The 24,481-nt window shown below is 30.4% G+C and overlaps 1 protein-coding gene across 1 annotated transcript; it reads left to right on the top strand.

Annotated features, from left to right (window-relative positions):
* Positions 1-7,266: 7,266 nt before the first annotated feature.
* Positions 7,267-8,673, top strand: LOC131602515 (E3 ubiquitin-protein ligase BOI-like). Its single transcript, XM_058874650.1, has 4 exons — positions 7,267-7,525; positions 7,636-7,712; positions 7,812-7,980; positions 8,093-8,673. The coding sequence occupies exons 2-4, from the start codon at positions 7,657-7,659 to the stop codon at positions 8,606-8,608; spliced, it is 741 nt and encodes a 246-aa protein (XP_058730633.1). The 5' UTR covers positions 7,267-7,525; positions 7,636-7,656; the 3' UTR covers positions 8,609-8,673.
* Positions 8,674-24,481: the final 15,808 nt, after the last annotated feature.

Raw genomic sequence — 24,481 nt, 5'->3', positions numbered from 1 at the left:
AATGGGAATAACCCACCGACCGATCTAACATCTTCAAGATACGGCCCTGCCAGCACAAATTCCACACAATGGGAATTATGCCCTTCACTGAATCCTCTCATCATCAGGATTCAGCCCTCAACAATGACTATGAATGAATGCAACATATATAACATACTTATACCATCACCATCACCATCATCATCATCATCAAGTATGTTTAAATATATATTAGCATCATTCAAATATCATCCAATTATCATCATCATACAATTCATAAGTCATCACACGAATATTACTTCAAACATAGCATGTAATAAACATATCTCATCACATATATGTATAATACATCATTCGTCAAGAAATAAATCATGTTTCAAAATAATTCGAGTTACACCTCATTTCATCATTTATACACATAGGTCATCTCATGAGGTTCACCGTATTCAAAACGACACTAAAAATAGACCAACGGTTCAAAAGATACGTCATTTTCTAGTTTGGACAATTTTCTACACAGCAAGGTCCGCTCAGCGGACCACTAGCTACGTTAGACAGAAGCGAACTTCCTTCAGACCTCCGCTCAGCGGACCACTAGCGACCCTGAACAGAAACTAGCTAGGCCATGTCCTCCGCTTAGCGGACCCCCTCCGCTTAGCGGACTTGCGATTTTACCAATTCTCAGGTCTGCGACAGACCCTGCGATCTCACACCTACTAGGTCCAAAATCGATTCTAAACATCATTTACAGACAGCTAATCATCAATTGCGTCATTATTCATCATCACACATCAAAACAACACATTATTAACCAATAATCTATGTAATTCATCAATTATAACCTCCCTAAACCTAACATATAATCCAATTAACCTAGACAATATCCCTAATCCATGTTACTATCCAAACACGATAAAAAAATGTTAACCGGAGAGTCCCCCCTTACCTTAGCAAAATACTTGATTTTGGTCTCTTCCTCTTCCGTTCCTCTTTACGTTCTTCAGCTCTTCCCTTCAACTTCTTCTTTTTCACGTTCTGCTCTTTCGTTCCCAATTCCTTATTATTTTATGAAAAGTAATATTTTAATTTATTAACGGGCTTTACTACACAACACCCCCTCCCTTGCTAACCTCTCGCATGGCCCAAATGCCATAAATCATCTTTCTCCAATTATTTTCATAAAACTCATAATACTTCTAATTTTTAATTAAATTTCCAAATTAAATTAAAATTAAAAATATACGGGTGTTACACCCTAACCATTGTATTATCAACATATGTTGACAAGTTTGACTGAAGGCTAACCATCATTGACTGTGGCATGCCATATTGATAATACCATGGAGGTGGCATCGAACCTAATTTAAAAAGTGACCTAGAAGAGTTGAAAGGTGAACCCCATGTTATGGTGAAAGTATAGCCCCTTGCACTGGCATCGATGAAACTGTTGTTATCGAACCAATGATTAATATATAATTATATTAATTGTTTTTTATATAGAACTAAATATATAATATTTTAATTATAATATAATTATATTAGTAATTTTTAGATAAAAATCACAATTTTTTTAAGAAATTAAAAACGTAATTGTTGATTTCTCTTTCTAATGTCTTTTATATTTGTAATTTATATAACTTTTCTATAATTTAAGATATGTTATATTTTAAGAAATGAAATATCCAGGGCTGACCCTGGGCCCGAGCAAGCAGGCCTACAGTCTAGGACCTCAAAAAATAGGGGCCTCAAATTTAAGAGGTGTAGTTAAAAAAATATAACACTGAAATAATAAAATATATAATGGCTAGCGTAAATATCTAACATCTCGTGGCTTGTAGCCTAGCGGCTAACACTTTTCTTAGAATCCTAGTGGTATCGGTTCAAAACTTAGAAGGAAATTTCTTTATCCACCTCCCTATGGGGCTGACCCCCAGCGAAAACCCCAATTTGCCCCTGCTTCGGAGATGTATCTCTGAAGTAATTTTTTTTATAGATTTTTTCAGACTTCGGAAATGCATCTCCGAAAACACAAAAAATTGGTGTTTTCGGAGATGCATTTTTGAAATGCATGAAAATTCAAAAATACGTTGGTTTTAACAGTCGGGTATTATTTCGGAAGTGCACTTCCGAAATAAAGTGTTCATATACCATTTTCCTTCATTCACTATTTCATCATTTTTCTCCAAAACAAACCCAAACCCTCTCCAAAACTTCCATCAATATCAATCCATTTTTCGTCTCAAAATCAAGTTTCAAACCGTTGATCACGTTAAAGGGAGCATAGAAAGCTACAATTTGAGGTAAACATCTCTCATTTCATCCCCTATTTCACTACATTGATTGTGCATTCTGTGAAGAAAACTGCGATGGTTCGGAAGTTCATTTTCGAAATAACTTACCTAACAAATTTCGGAAATGTACTTCCGAAATTATGTCTGGCAGTAAAAAAATAGTTTTGACCAATTTCGCTAATTTTTGCATATGCTAGGTATGGTGCATCCGGACAACATTGTCGACGATGACGTAGTAGTCCCAGAATATGTCAACGTTAATAACGATCTGGTTAACGATGTTAAATCCATGATCGATGCGGTAGATGTACGACAACAATTTACAAATGATCGGAGCTTCGCTTGTCGTGAACAATTGCTTGATTGGGTTCGTAGCGAAGCTAGTAAACTTGAATTTGGCATTGTTATTTTAAGGTCCGACAATGGAAATAGTAGACGGAAAGCTTTTGTCGTTTTGAATTGTGAGAGGGGTGGGAGGTATGTACCAACAAACCGGTTGCTAAAACACAAAGACACGGGATCGAGAAAGTGTGGGTGTCCGTTTAAGTTGCGCGTGACTCGGAGGGTTGATGATTTGTGGCGTTTAAGCGTCATTTGTGGAATTCATAATCATGCCTTGGATGCCAAGCTACATGGGCATCCAATGGCGTGTCGGTTTTCCCGCGAAGAGAAGAATGTTATTTCGGATTTATCGCGTGACACGCCGTTTGCGAAACTGATAACGTCGCTCAACACGCTATTGCAATATCCGGAAAATCGGAAGGTTGTCAAGCTTGATTACCGCTCGCCTTTGCTTAACGACGAGGGAGACGTTGAGTTCACCCCATTTGAAGTCAAGAACGACGAGGATCTGGAGGTTTTGTGGTCAACTTTCGACCGATTTTCTTCGAAGGGTTCGATCGAGTCGGATGCGAAACTTCAAAGATCGGGGGCCGACGTTATCAAAATTTTGACTCATCCTCACCTACCCGTGTTTAACAATAAGTAATTTTAATTTTATGTAATTTTAATTTTATGTAATGTGATCTTTGTAATCTTAATCCTTTAAATAAATCGAATCGTTGTTGTTTGTTATTTTTCTTCTGTATCAGACCTTATTTCGGAAGTACATTTCCGAATTCTTCCAAGGGGGTAAATTCGGATATGCACTTCCGAATTCACCTATTTTCTGGAAAAAAACATTATTTCGGATGTACATTTCCGAAATCAGTTTTTTTCATAAAAAAACATATTTTCGGAAGTACATTTCCGAAACCACCTTTTTTCTCATAAAATAAGTGACTTCGGAAATGCATTTCCGAAGTTAGGGGTATTTTGGGTTTTTCGCCAGAGGTGACCAAAAAGATAGGGAAATGTATAAAGAAATTTTCACTTAGAATACCCTCTTTCATAACTTGGATAACTTTCATATTTTAAAAACGTTAATTTTTTACATAAATACTCTCTTTTCACAAATTAGATAAGAGAATGCAAATTCTCATTTCAATAGAGAGGTAAAGTCATCCTTTAAAAAAATATAATTTTAATTAATATTTGATTACGGATCATTTAGAAATAATAGAGAGGTAAAGTCATCCTTTTAAAAAGATATAATTTTTGTGACAATAAACATTTCTTAAATTTTAATTAAATTTTTTATATATATAATCAATTAAATTTATAATCAAATTTTATTTTTCATAGTTATTTATTGTAACTCTTATAATTTTATTTTAATTTACTATAGTGTAAAATTCAGAAACTATTTATATTTATAATTAAATATATAAAATTTATCAACAATTAACTCATTTGTTATCAAATTTTTATGATGAAATCAAATTTATTATCACTTATGCTTTGATTTATTATTTTTTTATCATAGAAATAATCTTTTTATCAATTAGGTAAACTTGCATATTAGGACCACAATATGATTTAAGTTTATTCCTATATTTTCTAGCATTTGATTTTCTACAATTAAAGCAAGAAAAAACGCCACTTTTATTTCTTTGAGAGGTGGATGTTGCTTAGAAATTAGAGCAATTAAGACACTTAAAAAATTCTCATTCTTAATTCAGTTAATCATATTTCGATTTTAAATTCTTTAATGATTTGCATATGACTACTTATTTGCATTGAAATTCCTTTTATGGTTAGAAACAACCAAGACTTCGTATTTTTGATCTTGTCTCCGAGATTCTTCTTTATTTTAGAGGAGAGTAAAACATTAATTTTTTTTGGTTAGGGGTCCATCTATTTATTTGTCCTGGACCTCTAAAAAGTCGGGACCGGTCCTGAAAATATTTGAATTGTTGTATTTTTAAAATAATGATATACGATTGAAAATATTTAGTATTTCTATAAAGCGTAAAGTCCCCTTTTAGTCCCTCACAAAAACTTTAGACGTCAGATTAGTCCCTGAGAAAAAAAAAGTCCATATTAAATCCCTTACAAAATTTAACCGAGCCATGTTAGTCTCTCTACTAATATTTTTTTCAAATCGATTTTTTTTTTACTTTTGAACCGTGACTGTACCACCAGTGAAGACCCATTTTATCCCTCACAAAAAAGGGAGAGTCCAAATTAGTCCCTGAGAAAAAAATCTCTATTTAATCCCTTACAAAATTTAACTGAGCCATGTAAGTCCCTCTTTTAATATTTTTTTCAAACGATTTTTTTCGTATTTTTAAACTATGATTGGACTTGACAAAATAGACTTGCTTTCAATTGAGTACAGGTCAGAGGTTGAGTTCCTTTGCACATGGTCTTCAGAGTCTAAGTTTCCACCAGAAGCTGGGTTCCCTAGATGTGAGACATTAAAATCTTATCATTCAAAATTTGAGTCATCATATTCTGATATTTCATAATCTGAGTCTCAAGCTTCTCTTCATATGTTCCTATCAGAGTTAGAGTCCCATAAATTCTTTGACTTAATGATCTTGCACACTTAAACATATGTTAGTACCTTCATTAAATATTTTGTTATCATCAAAACCTAAGTGATATGGTATAAACCAATTTTCTTCCAACATACCATGTGTATTATTTTCGCCACAAGTATTATTTAGAAAAGCAAGGAATTATCCTAAATCACCTTAGTAACAAAACTAAACCTTCCTAAAAGATCATTAACAACTAAAACATTAACGACACCTAATACACAAGAATACATAACATCAAAAACCATAGTCACCCACCCATAAGACTGATAATAAACCAAACAAAGAAAAGAACGTAGTGGTATTGCGATGATTTATCCACAATCCCTTCATAAATAATTTCAATTCAACAGTTGTAAAATAGGAGTCCAGTCACAATTTAAAAAAAATGATTTGAAAAAAATACTAAAAGAGGGACTAACATGGCTTGATTAAGTTTTGTAAGGGATTAAATATAGACATTTTTTTCTTAGGCACTAATTTGGACTCTTCCTTTTTTTGTGAAGGACTAAAATGAGTCTTTATTAGCAGTCCAGTAACGGTTCAAAGGTAACAAAAAAACCAATTTTAAAAAAATGTTAGTTGAGAGACTAATATGGCTTGGTTAAATTTTGTAAAGGATTTAACAGAAACTTTTTTTTTTCTCAGGGACTAATCTGACCTCTACAATTTTTGTAAGGGACTAAAATAGGACTTCACTCTTCTATAAAGAAACAATTCATATAAATATACTAAGGATTATAATATATATAACAATATTATTAATATACAAATTAATATATGATAATATTTTTATTTTTATTGATTCATAATTATATTAATTTTTATTTTTAAAATATAAATAAATTATATATTTATAACTATATTAGCCGTAAATAATTTGTTGGATGAATATATTATTAAATTTGTGATAGTATGATAATATTTATTCAAAGATTAATTATCAAATAAAATATATCATCTTTAGAATTATTTTCTATCAATTTTCATTATTTCCAAAAAACAATAAATTAAATATTTTGTTTCTTAAAATATAAATGTGAATTAATTTCTTTGAAGATTATATATATTACTAGTAAAGAGGACTATGGAAAGAAAAATCAATCTTATCCATCAATTTCAATGAATCGAAATTGATTGGTTAAGATTAATTGTTCTCATTTCTTAACCAAGTTTTCACTTGAGTCGTCTCATATATATATATTTATAAAGTTGCACAACGTTACAAATATGTCATTAAATAAAATATACACCATTAATCAAACAAATTTTGTAAATGAAATAATTTTGTAAAATTAAATGAGCAAACAAATTTTGTTAATTTCAAAATTTCAAAACTACAAAAAAATATCTATAAAAATATATTATAAGTAAACAATATATATTAAAATCTTATAATAATTAATATATCTAATTTGTATATAGATTTTTTATTCAATAAATAAAAATATTAAGTTTTTATTATAATAATATTTGGAAAGAGTAACGATTAAGAATTTATAAAAAAATAACGTGGACCCCACATGTCCACATGTTTGAAATCCGTTATTTTTAAAATGTAAAATCCCTAATAGGTAACTACTTATTTAAAGCTCTAAATCCCTTAACATTTACACTAATTTATTGTTAAAATATACGTCAGTTTGTTCCACATTTGTTTTTTAAAACTAATTTTTATAGTATTTTATATTTTTAGTAAAAAAACTAAAAATTAATAAAATAATAAATACAAATTTAGTTTAAATAATACTATATAAAATATTATTTTGGATATTATATTTATATCCTTTTGTTATAGTTTTTTATATTATTTAAAAAAAAATCACTGAAATTTATATCTATTTTAAATAACTTTCTATAAAAACTATTTTTGAAAAATATCTTTTAAAAAAATACGTTATTTTATGTTATCTGAAATCAATGCCCTTGATTATGTTTAAAAAAATTGTATAAATTGATTCATAATTACTCCATAAAAACAAAAAACAACAAGCCTATAATGATATGAAATAAAAGTACATTATGATAGCATAAAATAAAAGAGTAAATATAGATTAGGTTTCTCACAAATCAAGGAAAAAAGAAATTTTCACAAGTTTTGACCTTTTCTGTCCATCTCTAACAAGAGCCAAAGCCTTAAATAAACTAGACTCATTCATTCCGTGGTTCACGAGTATACTCACCCTTTCATATTCTAATTCTCTTCTTTTCCTGCAAAATTGTCTCTATAGTCACCGAAAATATCACACCAAAAACTCCTCCAACAAACTCTTAAATACAACGCAACAAACCCCTTTCATTCAGAATCTCTTCCTCCACAGTTACCAGCCAACGGTTAGTTATCATTCTACAACGCATTCTTTACCTTCTTCTTCTTCTTCTTCTTCTTCTTCTTCTTCAAGTTTCTGTTACATGGTTTAAACTTTTCATCTTTTTTTCTTCAGAGAGATAACAAGTTACCTACCATGAGATCCAATCAACCGTTCTACGATATGGCCATGCCTATGCAGCCTTCAACAATGTATGAATCTTTCTCACCTTTTCATCAATTTCCTTTCTATCAACAAATCTCAACCTATAAACCTGATTCTACTCTTACCTTCCATATTCATGATTCTAGGAAACGACTCAGAAACTCCACAACCGAATCAAACACTCTTCAACCTCAACCTCAACCTCAACCACAACAGAAATTTCAACTCCCAAATCAATCAAATTTTCTTGACCAATCCATTCTCCATCTTCGCAATTCACAGCAATCCGAAATCAACTCTTTAATCGCACAACATGTAATCCTTCTTTCTTTTTCTTTTTTTTTTTTTTTTTTTTAATTTTAATTTTTTTTTGTAGTAACTGTTCACAGGAAGTTACAACAACTGACACAAAATTTTTGAATAACAGACGGAGAATTTGCGAACGGAAATACACAAGCTAACAATGAAGCAAGCAAGAATGCTACAGTGCGTGATCCACGATTCAATGGTGAAGAAACTGAAGCAGAAAGACGAAGCGATCGAGGACCTTGCAAACGTGCAGTTAATGCTTCAAGAAAGAGTGAAAACGTTAATATCGGAGAATCAGATTTGGAGGGAGATGGCGATGACGAACGAAACTACTGTAAATTCGTTACGTATCGAATTGGAAAAAGTGATGCAAGATAGCGAGAGCCACCAGCAGCGTAACGGTTGCGATGATGCGGAAGAAGCGGAATCTAGTTGCAGGAGTAACTGCCACGTGGAGGTTGAGAAAAAAGTGGCGGGAAAATGGATGTGCAAGCAATGTGGGGTAAATAGGTCAGAATTGCTTTTACTTCCTTGTAGGCATTTGTGTCTGTGTACAGTTTGTGGGTCCGGGATTCTCAATTGCCCTCTTTGTGCTTCTGCTGTTAATGCTAGTGTTCAGGTTAATTTCTGTTAATGACTTTATTCAATATACTTTAGTATCAATTTTTTTTGTTAGGGAAACTTTGAATTTTGAATTCATGATTTTGATTTTGTAGTCTTTTATTTTGATTCATTGATGCAATTTAATTACTTAATAACCGATGGAACGACCGACTTGAAAAGTGCCAGCAAATATTAGCATAAATAATGGTTAAAAATGGATTAGCATAAAATTGTTGAAATTGGATTTGGTAAAAACGGTTGTGGTGAGTTGTTTTTAAAAAAAACGGTTATTGTTATTTATTGATGATTTATTTATAACTCCACCGAAATATTTGATACGGTATTTGTTATTATTTGTTGTTGATTTACTTAGATTTTGTCCTATTCAAAATTGATAGGCTTACATTGAAGCATAATGCTCGGAAAAAGTTGAATTTGGAATTTTATTTTATTACCATTCAAAAATGGATACGGAAAATTTGAACTTATATTTACCGTTTAATATTTCTATATAATTATCAATTAAGTGGTACTAGTATGACGTCTATGTACAATCATCTATTAAACAGTTTGATGTCTCTGCATAACTATCTATTGTCTCATCATATTATTGGTGTGTTAGCTCATTTAGAATAAAAATTTAAGCATTATAGTAAAGGAGAAGAGTGATATTTTTATAGAAAAAATGTAGGAGAATAATAGTGATGCAGTAAAAAAGTTAGATAGAATGGGAAACAAAAACAAAGCAGGAAGCAAGAGAGACGTGTCTCCCACTTTAGGAAGAGAAAGAAGAGAGAATCCTTATTGTCCAATGGAATAAAGGGTGGAGGATATGAATGAAAAGGGAACAACAGAGCAGAAGAGGTGATAGGAAAAGAAATGGCTATGAAGAGGCATCCATTGAGGAAACGGGTGTGATAGTGATGAGTGGTTTTCCTTTTGTTTGTTTTCATAATGAAAAGTGTTTAAAGTTGAGTTGGGACAGACCTAAAATCCTCGTAAAGTGAAAGCAAACATAGGAAAAAGAAAACTCAACATAAGTCTGTGTTGATTGTTGCAGATTGGTGAGATGTGTAAACATCATAACACGGGCTTCGATGGATAAAAAGTTTTTAATGCCCATACTAGTAAGCTATCGCACCGTTTTGTTTCTTGTGCCGCTGCGCCCATTAAAGGGATGCTTTCTCCCCTTGCGTCTTTCTTTTTGCTAGTACTAGTCTCTGTCGTTTTTGGATTTTTTTTATATTCCACACGGTTTGATAATTTTTCATATTCCACACGGTTTTATTATCAGTGCGCAATACTTTTGAAAAAATAGTACTGTAACAGTTTATTGATTTTAATCCTAAAGTTAATTAATTGAAAATTTAAATAGGTTAACACTTACCATATACTCTGTTCTTAAATATAACACTTTGAATATTTCTCTGTCGCTTTTAATAAGATTCTTTTTAAATTTCTTTATTTTTTTGGTTACAAGAGATTCTTTTTAAATTTCAAATTATATTAATAATTTTTGTAGCCATATATCTTTGTAAATTTGTATATTTTTTACAATTTGTATTAAATATTTGTATACAATTAATAAATAGGAAATAATAAATGATTCTCTTCCCTTCGATCACAATTATAAACTAACATAATTATTTTTGATGAATCACTAACAATTTTAAATACTTTTGAATTAAATTAAGAATAGAATAGTAATACAAGAATTAATTAGTCTAAGAATTTACCCTGTCATTAATTATAAGATCATCTAAAAAAAATTCGTGTGCCCTTTTTTTATGATACAATCTTCAACTTTTAAAGTGAATTAATTAATTTTTTTTAAACATATCTTTAATTATATTAATATATAATAAATATATTTACATACACATTAACTATTTCTTTCTCCTAAAGATAAATTTATAAAATTATATTGAATAATCAATAAATTTATTACTCTTACAATTGTTTTTTAATTCTCGCAATTTATTCTATAGAATCTTATATTTATGGACAAATGTAATAATAATTTTTACTTATATAATGATCAAGACTTAAGATTTTTTTTTATATTAATGCCGAGAGTTCTATTATTATTTATCTGTTATGCAAGTAATTTAAAAAATATCTTCCTAATTTTGTATGATACACATAATGCATTCTCTGTTTTCATGAATATTAATAACAATTATTATTTTAAGATAATACCTTCTTTGATTCTATTTATAAACAAGAATTTATTTTATAATTTTTCTGAATAATTAATATATCTAAAGACTTAAAATATATATACTATATTATTCAAAAAAAAATTATAAATAGGATGGGAGTAATGGAAAATACTTAGATGGACACAGCTATAACACCTGCATTTACACACAATCAATCACATTTTTTTATTAATTAAATAATAAAACCAAAATTATCTCTTTCCTCCATTATCAAAACCACCCTCCATATTGGTAATTAAAAACGAAATTAAATTTTAAATAAATTTAAATTCTCTCTTCTTATTGGTTGTTCCTAAATATATGAATTTAGGTTCGTGTCCATGCAAGAATTGCTCGGGAGTAATATTATAGACGGCGTAGGGATAATACAACCAGTCGAATTTAGTTTGAAACATAGTGCCGGGATAATACAACCAGTCGAATTTAGTTTGAAACATAGTGCCGGGATAATACAACCAGTCGAATTTAGTTTGAAACATAGTGAGGCACGTGTCCCCATACATCTAGACGTGTGTTTGTCCTTGCCTACACCATGGCCTTATCCTAGGCTGCCACACAGTCCATCACTCTACGATTAAGAAGACTCAAGGTGATCCAACATGCACGATTCTGCCACAATAAAGAAATCAATTGTTCTATGTTTCATCACACATCCCACATCTTTTCAAGTGCTTTTCAATCCTCTATGAACATTATCTCAACACTCAATTACATTTACTTACTTCATCCCAATTCAAAATACTTGAAACATTAAAATATAAACATTTCTTAAAGAACAACCAATATAAAAGATGAGGACATATTCAACAATTTGTAAGGGGACCCCATGATGATACCTTTCCTCCATAATGGAGGTAGAATTTAATTTATTGCTAGGATGCTTCCAATTAAGTCTATGGAAAGTGGCAGCACTAGAAATAGGAAAAAGTGTCCAAAGCAATATAAGGTTACCAATGGTACATACTACATGTGTTGTTGGGCATTAACGGGAGATTGTGCCTGACATATCACAATCACACAGCTCTTTAAAATACATATACTGACACTTTTTCAGGACTCCCACTATGGTAGCATTTATACAAAAATGATGCCCTACTACTATTGTTTATTGTAGATTTGTATCAGAACCACGTCCATTAAATGGAAAATGCCAAGCCAAGTTAGGGACAGACATAGAGACAGATACATAACAAGTTAAGAATAATGATCATGCCCAAGAAACCAATATATGGTACACCGAAAACATTACAATTGATTTTGACAACTTGGATGGTTATGGATTAAAATTTCATTTTGAAATAAAGAAAATTTTGTAGTTTGTTTGTAACAATTATTTTTAGACTCAAATTTATTTTTTAACTGGTTTTAACGCGTGTTCAATTTTGCAATGAAAAAAAAAAATGAATTTGAGTTAATTCACTATTTAAAATTGATTCTAACTAAAATTGAGTTGAAGACAAATTAATTTATGTTTTGATAAATTATTTCAATGTAAAAATCATGTTTAGATTCAAAAGTTATAAATATTAACTAGTAAGATACCCGTGCGGGAGCACGGGTGAATTTATTTAAATGTTGACTAAATAATTTTATATATATATATATATATATATATATATATATATATATATATATATATATATATATATGAAAAATTTATTTTTATTGAAAAAGTATTATAAAAAATTATAAAAATAAAATATTACAACAAATAATATAATTATACAAAATATAATGATAAACTTGACAAATGATGTATTTAAATACATATGTGAATTTAAATTAAATTATATAAATGTAAGATAAAAAATTAATATATAAACTCAATTGTATTAAATAATTAAAAAAAATTGTCACTTGGAAAAGAATAAAAAAACTAATATTTGGAAATAAGAATTTTGTCTTCAAATAAAAGGTAATAATTTGATAGTGACCCGTAAGATAAAAAGTTAGTTGTGTTAGTGATAACTTTTAATATTTTTAATGCACATCTTTTTAAATTAAACTACTTGTCAATTATTATATTTTTAATATATTTGACAAACTAAAATAAATTTTATATTATTTTGTGTTATACACTATAATTTCAAATTTGAATTTTTTTCATGCACCATTATTTTTGCCTAATTAAAGATGACATTTATTTTTGTATAGTAAAATTTAATAGGTTATTTGTATTAATTTAATATTGAAAAATATTGAAGATGAAAAACATATTATAGTTTTTAATAGTGTATTTTGGATTTAAGAAAACTGATAGCTGATCTAGTAACTACAACCATTAAATCTTTTAAGGTTGTTTTCTTGAATTTCTTAAATTAAAATTCAAACAAATTTTCTCATTCCAACAAAAGCGTTTCCATCTAATGTTGTTCTCATAGTGATTGTTCATGGATTAATTGCCATCTAACTAAAACCAGTTTCTTTAATGCTAAATTCATATATGCATATGAAAACATATCGACAAAAAATAGAACTAAAAGAATTGAAATAACGGAATTGCATAAGCAATATAGCAGTGGATGATAAATTGATCCTACATCATTTTCTCTATTTAAAATTGCAGACCATCAAAATTGGAGCTCAATATCTTATCCATCATGCGTTGCAACACAAGATGAGGGCCTAAAAGACTTGTAGCAAGGAAATGTCAGAGATCTTCCTGACCCGTTTCTCTGCGAAAGATTGAGTGATTCACACATCTTATTTGTAGTTTTTGTTGTTGACAAATAAAGAAATTAAGTTAATATCCAAAGAATTTGTTCTTTTAATAAGAAATAATGTAAGCAGCATGGGTATGAATCAATGTCAACATCAGGGATAAGAATTACTTTTCACAGCAGGGAACAAAAGCATGATGATTTTTTTCTTAGCAAGAAACAACTACACCAGCTAGGCATTATAATATTAAAAAATTACAACAAAAGTTTGGTTTTCTTGTACAACAACAGCTAGACTGAACTACAAAAAAAGTTAGGCTACACTTTACCGGCTAGTAATTGAGACAATTAGGCTCTATGTTCAATATGACGCAGTTCACGAAATTTTCATATATATATATATATATATATATATATATATATATATATATACACTACAAGAAAATTGCTGATTAGCTGGGTGAATTTGCCAGGTGAAAAACACCTTGCAAATTATTGCACTTGCGGGATGCATAACACCTCGCAACTCAGTTTTTTTGGAAAATTAAATATTAATGTTTTTCCACCTCGCAAAGGAGGGAAGAAAGTTTGAAAATTTGGAAAAAAAGTTGCAGGGTGTTAAACACCCCGCAACATTGTTTTAAAAAAGTTGTTGGAAAATAAAAAATTGCTTTTACTGAAACGTCAGGGTGGTAGGTGACCATATGATGCTTTTACTGACACAAATGTTGCGGAGTAAAAAACACCCCGCAAGTTGCAACGTCTTTGTACGTTGCCAGGTGAAAGCCACTCCGCAAAGTTTTTTTGAAAATTTTGAAAAAAAGTAAATCTGGCAATTAATGATAGCACAGAGTACCAGGTAAGTTTGTCAGACAAATTAATTGCGGGGTGGAATGCACGTCGCAAGGTGCAATGTCTCTTTTTATTGCGAGGTGATTTGCACCTCGCAAGTTTTCTAATAGAATTGGGGAAATATAGATCTGGAACGTAAAATTTCAGAAACATATTTACCTTCTCTCTTTCTTTTCTTTTGTACCAACACACCAACATATTCCACACACATAAACCCTAAAACCCTCTTTTTTTTTTCTACAAATCAACACACTTTCAGTTGCTACATTCAAATTTCTTTGCATTTTCTACCTTCAATCCATTATTAAGGTACACATATGAGTTAATTTCTTTGTAATTGATTATATGAATGAAATGATTTGAGTATGATATTTTAGAAATTTGTTGGTGAAATTTATATGATTCTGTTTATAAATATGTTAAAGTGTTAGAATATTAATTGATTTTGGTTAGAACTAGTTCGTTTAGCTATTATATGTTAAATTTTGTATGATATTTTGTTTGTTCAACACTTTGGTTGTTGTTGTTGACGACTTGGTTTATAGGTAAACACTACTAGTCTGCTATTATAATTTGCAATGGCATTTATTCATAGTCTTCATTTCAAACATTCATTTATAATCCTAATTTCATTGTATGTATATAAATGTGAATCTACCTCTATTTAGCAGTTTCATTTAGTTAAATGAATTTCTCAATTTTGGTTAGAATATGAAATTTATATGATTCTGATTTGTGAATGGCCTTCATTCCATTCAAGCATTGGCCATTACCACAAATGAAATAATATCTGATAGTTTTATTCAGTAAAATGAAATCTTTTCCACTAGATCAATTTCCAACGGCACTGTCTATCGTGCAATTGTTGTAACCAGTTTGATTCACTTCAAACACATTGATTCAGTATAAACAAATCTATAAAAAAAAAAGAAAAAAAATTGTGAGTATAGAAAGTGTGTTGATACTGTAATGGGTACTTACAATTTTAATTATTATATTTTAAATTATTTATTATATTTATATTATTCTAAATATTAATTTTAATATTTAAAATAATATAGATTTTTTTTATTATCTACGTTATAATTTGCCAGGTGAAATGCATCCTACAAGTTTCTGAATATTCAAATATTGTTAGGTGAATTTCACCCCGCAAGTCACTGTTACCCCTGCTCTGGCTCAACTGTGCACCTACTCTGAACAAAGCTGTCACAAGAAACGAAGTTGTTTGCAACTCTTGGAAAGCGTGTTTGCGGGGTGCTTTACACTTGGCAACGTTGCCGGGTGAAAAGCACCTGGCAAAGTTGTGGGGTGCAAATCACCTGGCAAAAAGTTGCGACTATCGTTTTTGCAGGGTGGGTAGGTCACCTTGCAACTATTGTGTTGCGGGGTGATATTTACATTTGCGGGGTGCTTTCCACCTGGCAAATTTGAGTTTTTTTTGTAGTGATATATATATATATATATATATATATATATATATATATATATATATATATATATTGTACAGTGCAGCCAAACATATAGTAGAATTAAGCTATGCTTTTGCTTGACAAACATATAACAGAGTTAAACTATTCTAGTTAGAGTTTAGAGTGTTAGTTACAAACACTGTTGGCAGCAAATTGTTACAATATGATGCGTTTAAGCCAAACAATATCAGCTTTATAGTAGATGTGAAGAAGATAAAAAGAATATATATATACACACACACACAAAAAGCTAGCAACCTTAGAACAAATGTGCCTCCTAGGACTATAACTCCTTGCCATATCTTCCATGCTACTTTTATATATGCATATTTTCTATCATGTTTTCATTATGGTGTTATAAAAACTACTTAGGACTAAAACTCCTTTGCCAAATATTTTCCATGTTTTGGAGTTTATGGAGTTTTGTAGGACAAGATTTCCAATTTATGCATGTAACTTAAAAACAAATGCAAAGAGCAGAACATAGAAACCAATGCTAAGTAGTATTTAAAAAATATTTCATCAATGAAAAAAAATTAGTACCCACTCTTTAGAAACACGGATATGATATGCTCTTTAGTTCATCCTTGCTTTTTTGGTTTAATAGAAACAAATTAGTACCTACAATTTAAACATGGATTATGAGTTCTCCCCCATGCTTTTTCAGTTTTCTTTCAAATACCCGGTCTGAAAAATATGAAACAATGAACATAAAATGGAGGTCACTGAAAATATCAAATCAACATAGACATAAAGGAGCAACGAAGTGTCATAAAAAATATTGCTCCTATGAAAATAAAAACCTATTTTTTATACTCTTTGTTTATCCTAAACTAACACATAGGACTGGCAATGAACCAAACTAACTCGAAAATAGTTTGAAACTCGATTCGAAAATTAAATCGTTGAACTAGGTTCATGAACCAAATGAGCTGAGTATGAGCTAAAAACTAAGTTCGTTAACTAAATGAGCTGAACTTGAACTATACATGGTTCGACTCGTTAGGTTCATGAGTCAACTCGATTGTATATTTTCTTTAAATCTTAGTCTCATATTTTATCTTAATCTAACAGTTTTAATTGATAATTTATATTCTCTAGTGAGCAAAATATTTCTACAAATAAAATTAACATCGTATAAATTCTAATCTTATAACTTTTATTTTATTTCTATATTTTTTAATTAAAAAAATATTAATTTAAAATGTCATATATATATATATATATATATATATACTTTAAAAAATTACTTTTAAGTTCGTGAAATAAGCGAGTTGAACCTAACAAGTTGAATCGAGATTTTCGTGAACTTCTAACAAGTCGAGTTTGACCTAAAAAAAAAGTTCGAGATAAACTCGAACTCGAACTCAAACTCGGCCAATTCTTAGCGAGTCGAGTTTGAGCTGAAAAAAAAGTTCGTCATGAACTCGAGCTCGAACTCGAACTCGGCCAATTCTTAACGAGTTGAACTGAGCTGAGGCGAGTTCGACTCAACTCGACTCTTTTCCAGCCCTACTAACACATATGGATGATAAGATAACCAATGAAACACAATAAATAAAGATAAATTTAGATGATGAAAATGAATGCAGAAGTAAGAATGGTGATAAGAAGAAAGAATGTTAGAAGAAGAGAAGAATGAAAGAACAATGAATAGGCAAATACACATATAGATGTTCTTGAGTTGCAGAGGAAATGAATGGAGAAAAGAAAGAACCTTGGCAAAAAATGAGGTTTGATGAGATAAGATTTGAAGTTTTCTAGAGTGAAGTAGCAGAGAAACAAAGAGAGAGTGTGAAGGTTCCAATGGTTTTAATTCTTTAAATGGTGATTTGGGTGAAGGATAAGAGAGAGGAGTAGCTTACGGAAGATGGGAATGAAAAAGAAGAGCTTATGGAAGATGGAGAGAGAAAATGATTGAAGAGTGAGAGAGGAGGGAAACTATTTGAATTTTGAATTTTGAATGGTGAAGCTCTGTTTTGCAGAGGAGTGGGTATATATCAATTGGAGGGAAACGAAATTTGCTCAAAAGTGAAATGGAAGTACAAAACTTTTTAGAAGTGACCAATGAGAAGCACACAAATGGCATTGAGCAATATTTATTTTGTTAATTACTTAGATAGCCTTTTGTTAGTGTAAAAAATATTTGAAGAAAGGGTATATTAGTAAGATTGGGCAACATAATAGTATTGGGTAGATAGTTGATTTTAAATAGAATCAATTCTGAAAAACATAATCAATTTTACACGAGAGCAACCAAATATACACTTAGAATGACAACTATAGATTTTACTTTAACATTCTCTTTAATATTAGGAGTTTAATGAACATAGAAAGTGTAAAAATAGTTTTACGATATTGTCCACTAAAAAATCATCAATAATAAATAGGATGGTAAAAAATAGATTTAGCAATTTGAGATAAACATCAAGATCTCGCTAAAGTCACAAATTTTGATCCAATAAAAAGATATCTTAAATTGATAGATTAAGAACTTAGGATAATAGTGGATGAGATATTATATTAGGAGTTTTCAACGGTTAGATTGTTTTTGTAACACTCCAATTTTAATATTTTATTTTTAATGGAGTTTTGAGTATTTTAGTTTAATTAATTAATTTAAAATTTTTTTACTAGAGTTTTATGATATTAAAATTAATGTACAAGTGAAAAATTATGGGTTATTAGTAAAGTATAATTTAGATGGATTGATTTAATTATTTGAGGAGGGGGTAAAGATATAATTAGAATTATTATTAATTTTAATTGAATTATTTAAATAATAAAATAATAGAAAATTAGAGATATTTTATAGTTGGGAGAAAAATAAAATTTTTATTAAAATTGGGAAGTAAGGGGTGTAAGAGAATTGAGGGGTGGAAAGAAATTAGGATATGTTAGGGTAAATAAATATAGAGAGTGAGGTATAGTTTTGTACCATACGTGTAAAACTTGGAAAAAGAGGCAGACATACGAGAAACCTTAGAGAGTGAGGAAAAATCTAAAACTTTTGTTGATCTACAAATTCGAGGTAAGGGGGAATGATTTATGTATCAGTGACTAAATAGAGGGATAATGAGGGGTTCTTACCCTCCTGCCTTCTTCCTTCCTTTACTTGTGTTTGATGTTTGTGACCAAAAAGGTTTAGGCAAAACCTTTGAGGCGATCAATGATAATATTTTTCTTTTTTAGTATGATGTGATATGTTATTGTTATTGTTGAGTTTTGGTTTATCATTGACCAAGTATATTGGTGTGTTTATGAATTGATGTCTTTGATAAGACAAAGTTGTTTGAGTATCGATAGTTGCGCGCACCATAAGGCGAGACCATATAAAATTGTATAATTCCTAAACAGGTTTGCCTTGTTGATGCCTTGGTGTTGATTGATGAACAGTGGTGGTGCCATAAGACAAAAGTATAAAATTAAAATAATTGTACCATGTTTGTTATGGCTGTTTGTCACTGAGTTATAGATCTGTTCAATAGCGCAAAAATAATGAAAAGGTCAAAAAGTCAAAAATAAGATAAATAGAAAAACCAGAAAAATCAAGTAAGGGGGCTGCATCGGCTAGGGGTGGCAAAATGGGTCGTGGCCCGGAGGGCCGGCGCGCACCCGCCAAAAAATGAAGTATTGGGTTGGAATTTTAGCCTTGCCGCCTACCGAAGCTTGTCCCATAAAAACCCGCCACCTACCGAAGCTTGCCCCGCAAAAACCCGCCACCCGCCAAAGTCCGCTCCGCCTATTCGTTCAAACTGTCCTGCCTTAAACCCGCCATTTTTTAGTTAATTCTAGTCATTCCAATTTTTTATGGTTTTATTATATACATTTATTTGTGAATATATGCAATAGTTTTTAAAGTAAAATTTGGTTAAAAAATCCTTTATAAAAAATTATTCTAAAAAATAAGTGAAAAATCTAATTGAAAGGTAAAAAGTTGTCCGCTAATCTGCCACCTTGTCGGGGTGGGATAGATTTTTATTCTCATTTCCACTTGGCGGACCTGTCCTCCCCGCTCTCTTTTTGACGGGCTTAAGGCGGGGTGGTCGGTCCGTTTTTCCACCCACAGCGTCGATGGTGGTTCACAACTGCGGCTCCAGGAGCGGGGTGTAACTCCCTAAAACCCCGACTCTTAATTTAAAAGAATAAAATCATTATTTTAGGATGCTAGTCAAACACACATGCACACTTTCTGAATAATTTCAAAACTTGTATCGGAACTCAAATAAATAACATACATTTTCAATATCTCTTTAATTAAAATTCTTAAATTAACAAAATTCAACATCAACTCAAAATAGTTAAATGTCTCGTTCCTCGATGTTACAAATAACAGAAAAATTCATCTAATAGAGAAAACCTATAAATAAATAAATAAATAAATAAAAAGAACTTCAAAGTCATCTTCCAACTCACTTCAGTACTTACTTCTCCTGAGTAATTGTTCAACATTGCATAAGGCCACAAAAAACAAACAAGAAAGGAGTGAGAATACGCTTAAATATATTAATAGTGTAAAGAATGCAAGGATATAATTTATACACAAATCAACAACACACATTCAGTTACATGTATGGGCGGGAATAGGCCAGACTGACCAACAGAGGCATACGATCTAGCCTACACAGGCCATAATTTTTTTAAATAGAAAAGGCCTGAGCTTTTTATAGGTTTGTTTAGTTAAAAAGGCTCGGCCTCAGGCAATAAAAAAGTCTCTTAAGCCTATCAGGTAATGTTCTATGTAAATTAAAAAGGAGTTAGATAGATAGATAGATAGATAGATAGATAGATAGATAGATAGATAGATAGATAGATAGATAGATAGATAGAGAGAGAGAGAGAGAGAGAGAGAGAGAGAGAGAGAGAGAGAGAGAGAGAGAGAGAGAGAAGAGAGTACACCATGATTTATAATGGTTTATCACGTTCGTTCTTGCTTTGTTCCTAATCCATTCTCCAATGGCTGCCCATTGAAAATTGTTAGTCATCCAATTATATTTGTGAGAAAATTACAAGAGTTTGTACAATCACAATATTCAAACTAAACGATAAAAAATAAATTTTTTATTTCTGGATCTTTGACTTGTATGGAGTTCACGAACTGAACTCTATGCGAAATATTTACTCGAATTTACTTCTAGAATCTTCAAACCCTAAAAATATACTCCTAAGAGTCTGTTTGGTACAAATGAGGGGGGAGTTTTAAATAAAGGAAAGGAGAAAGGAGGGGTGGGGAGGTGAGAGATTTTTTAAAATTATATATATGTTTGGTTCAAAAGAAGGGAGGGGAAGAGAGAGATTTTAATTCAAAATATGTTTGATTCATAAGGGAAAGGGAGTGATTTTATTAGTAATTTACATTTTTGTCCTTATGATCTTATATAAGTCAAATGATATTCAAAAAGTGAAAATTCCATAAATATTTTTTTGGTAATAACATATGCATAAATAACTAAATAGAAAATATATATTGTTGAGTGATTAAAAAATTTACTTACTACATAATGTTAAAAAAAAATTAGTACATTTGATTGGTAATATAATTCTTCAACACAAGTTATATTATATGTTGATAAAAAAAATTAAATCATGATGAATCATCGAATTCAAAAAATACATAAAATAACTTATTACTAAATATTGTATATATTACAATATAATTGACAAAAATATAAAATGAATGGTTTAAATTTGATGTAAAAAATATAATAGGATAACAAAATTAGCAAAAAATTGAATATTAATAAACATAAAAATAAAAAATTATAAAAAAAATGAAGTGATTATAATTTATATTAAATAATAAAAATACGAAAAAAAATTTTTGAAGGTAATTATAATAGATTGATTGAAGAAATAGAGAAAAACCACACAAAAGAGAAGTAGTAAACGGAAGAAAATGAATAAATTTAAAATACTAAAATAAAATTGAGGATGTTTTAGTAAATATAATGTGTTTTGGAGGGGACGCAAAAAATGTGTTTTGGAGGGGGTTTTGCTCCTTTTCTCTCCCCTTCCCTTCCCTCATAAAATTGGAACCAAATACATTTAATTAGAAATACTTTCTTCTCTCCCCTCTCCTCAATCTACCCTAAACGAAACACATCCTATGTCTCTGTGCTACGATAATATTTACTCTATTTTACGAGTATCTTGAGTGTTGATCGTTCTGATGATTTAGAAGAACTTCTACCCTGTTTGTAGGCTTCCACACTGCACTACCAAGGTCTACCTAGAGAGAAAAACCTCCTTTTTTCCACTGGAATTGTCAGAACCAGTCACAGGACCATACACCTTCCAAACCTCTAAAATCTTAATCAAATATTTAATAAACATTAAATTTAAAAATGAATCTCCTAAACAATCACGAACCTTTAAAGATTATATTCAAATACATGCAACAATGTAAAAAAATGAGGTAGAAGATGAAAGAAACCGTTTGTAAGTGTTCACAAAAGATCCAAATTTCTTTTGAAAAATGAAACAACAAGTGATTTGTGAGTTTACAAACCAAAAATAGAAATGTGTGTTTTTTAACATTGTGAAAGATTTTGAGAGAAAAATGATTTTATAGGTGTTAGAGATTAAGCACAAAAAAAGTGAAAAAAAATCATGCTCGATTTGAATCATAAGCAGCACATGAGTGATTTGAGTCAAGTGGCAAAGTAGTTTGGATTGAGATCTATACATATGAGAAATCCATTTCATTATTATGTGAGTCAAAGCAAAATATGTGATTTCAGTCATGCATAGCTTGATTCGAGTCAAGAACAAACTACGATTCCACTCAAGCAAGGTAATGGCAAACCAACTTTTCATGATTCGACTCATGAACAACTTGTAATTCGAGTCATAGTGTTCCATGATTGATTCATATGCAACTTGTGATTCGACTCACAGGGTGTGTGGTTCGAATCACACGCCTAAAATCTCAAAATTTTCAATTTTTAAAGTTATTTTTAGATTCCACTGATGTAATACTGGAACCGATCTCAAATATGGTTCTTGATCCAAAAAATCAACTAATTGACTTAAAGTACATTGGCCATACTCAAACTCAAACAGTTTGAATTATGCATACTAAAATATACAAATCTAAAACTCGATTCAGAAATGCGCAATTGAAGAGGATATTCAATGGTATAAATTAAAACCAAACCAAAGCTTAAAGGATATGCTACAAAACCATGTAATAGAGACGTGAATTGTCTCCCTCTTGATGTAGCAGCGAGATGTAATTTCATATATTCATCGTCAAGTACTAATAATTGGTGATAGAGAGCCTCTGGAGACTCATGTACCATCGAAGGACCGCCACTTTCAGTGTTCCTTCCATGAACTTACATTTTAGGGAGTCGTTAGCTCCAATGATGACCATTTGTTTGTTGATGGAAATAATGTATTCTTGATGATCACTCATGTCATCGAACGTATCTAGGGAGGTCGATTTTAATTTTGTCAATGACATATGTACGTCCTAAATCTCTACAGACAGGGGTTAGCAGTCTAGTAGGTCTTCTTGATCGTCTATTATAGGTTGCATTTGTTGTTGTTGTTGTTGCAGATCTCGCACGTTATCTTGCAGTGTCTCTTTTTGGTGACATAGTTCTTCCATAACAGCCAACGTTTCTTCTATGGAAGTTTGGCATTATTGTGGTTGTGGTTGGTTGTTTCTATTAGTGGCAACCATCGTTATCGTGAAATGAGGTTGGATTGTCGTTGGAATGAGAGTGTGTAGCTCAGACAAGTTTTTACCGAAGCTCATGGTGGGTGCCAAATCGACATGTAGAGTACACTATTCAATAACCCTGTCAGAGCTAGTCGGTTAGGGTTGCAAGGTTATTCTGTTGTGAGTGATGTATGTTTAGATGTCCTAATTGTTGGAATATAATTCGTTTATATACTACTTTGCACATTCAACTTTTGTAAATTTGTTTTATGAGTCATAAATGCATGTGTCACTATTTCTCCCTGAGGTCATTCAATATGGGTTAATTCCCTTCTCTTTTTGTCCGAGATAAGTCATTTATGACTATTAATAAGTCTTCAAGAGTCATATCTTTCTTGTGCTACAAAATTTCATCTTTTCTTCCATCAGTTTCTTATATATATATATATATATATATATATATATATAGAGAGAGAGAGAGAGAGAGAGAGAGTATGAGAAGGGATATATTTACTTCAAGAGTAAGTTTTTATAGTTTATTCCATATTTTGACTATTAATTCTTTTCAATCTAATAATTAAAAATAATAAGGAATAATCTTCTCTCTCATATATATTCATATATATTAAAATTTCATTTTTGTAAAAATTTTATTCTGATGCAGTTGATATTTAGTCAATTATATATATATATATATATATATATGTGTGTGTGTGTGTGTGTGTGTGTGTGTGTGTGTGTGTGTGTGTGTGTGTGTGTGTGTGTGTGTGTACTGTTAATTTATTTATTGAAACAATATGAAAAAGTAATCGTATAAACTTGTAAAAATGTATAAATAGATAGGTTGTAAAAAGTATTTGATGTAATAATATTAAAAAAAAATTAAATGTTCTTCTTGCGTCATGATAAATTTTAGTTCTCTATTCCATAAAAAATTGTACCCATTTTAAACAAGTTTATGTTGTGCAAATGTAGAGACAATTTTTTTAAATTGGTGTAGATTATAATAGATAACAAAACTTCTCTCAAATT

The sequence above is a fragment of the Vicia villosa genome, linkage group LG5 (genome assembly GCF_029867415.1).
Source record: "Vicia villosa cultivar HV-30 ecotype Madison, WI linkage group LG5, Vvil1.0, whole genome shotgun sequence".
In the NCBI taxonomy this organism is placed as follows: domain Eukaryota; kingdom Viridiplantae; phylum Streptophyta; class Magnoliopsida; order Fabales; family Fabaceae; genus Vicia; species Vicia villosa.
The sequence above is the reverse complement of the archived record's forward strand: the minus strand, read 5'-3'. Positions and strand labels throughout refer to the sequence as shown.

What these genes read in the sequence shown, in the direction of transcription:
- LOC131602515 (XM_058874650.1), top strand. Translation starts at nt 7,657, where the DNA reads ATGAGATCCAATCAACCGTTCTACGATATGGCCATGCCTATGCAGCCT. An exon ending in CCTATGCAGCCTTCAACAAT is followed by an intron (nt 7,713 to 7,811) that starts GTATGAATCTTT and finishes TCATGATTCTAG; the next exon opens with GAAACGACTCAGAAACTCCA. An exon ending in ACTCTTTAATCGCACAACAT is followed by an intron (nt 7,981 to 8,092) that starts GTAATCCTTCTT and finishes TTTGAATAACAG; the next exon opens with ACGGAGAATTTGCGAACGGA.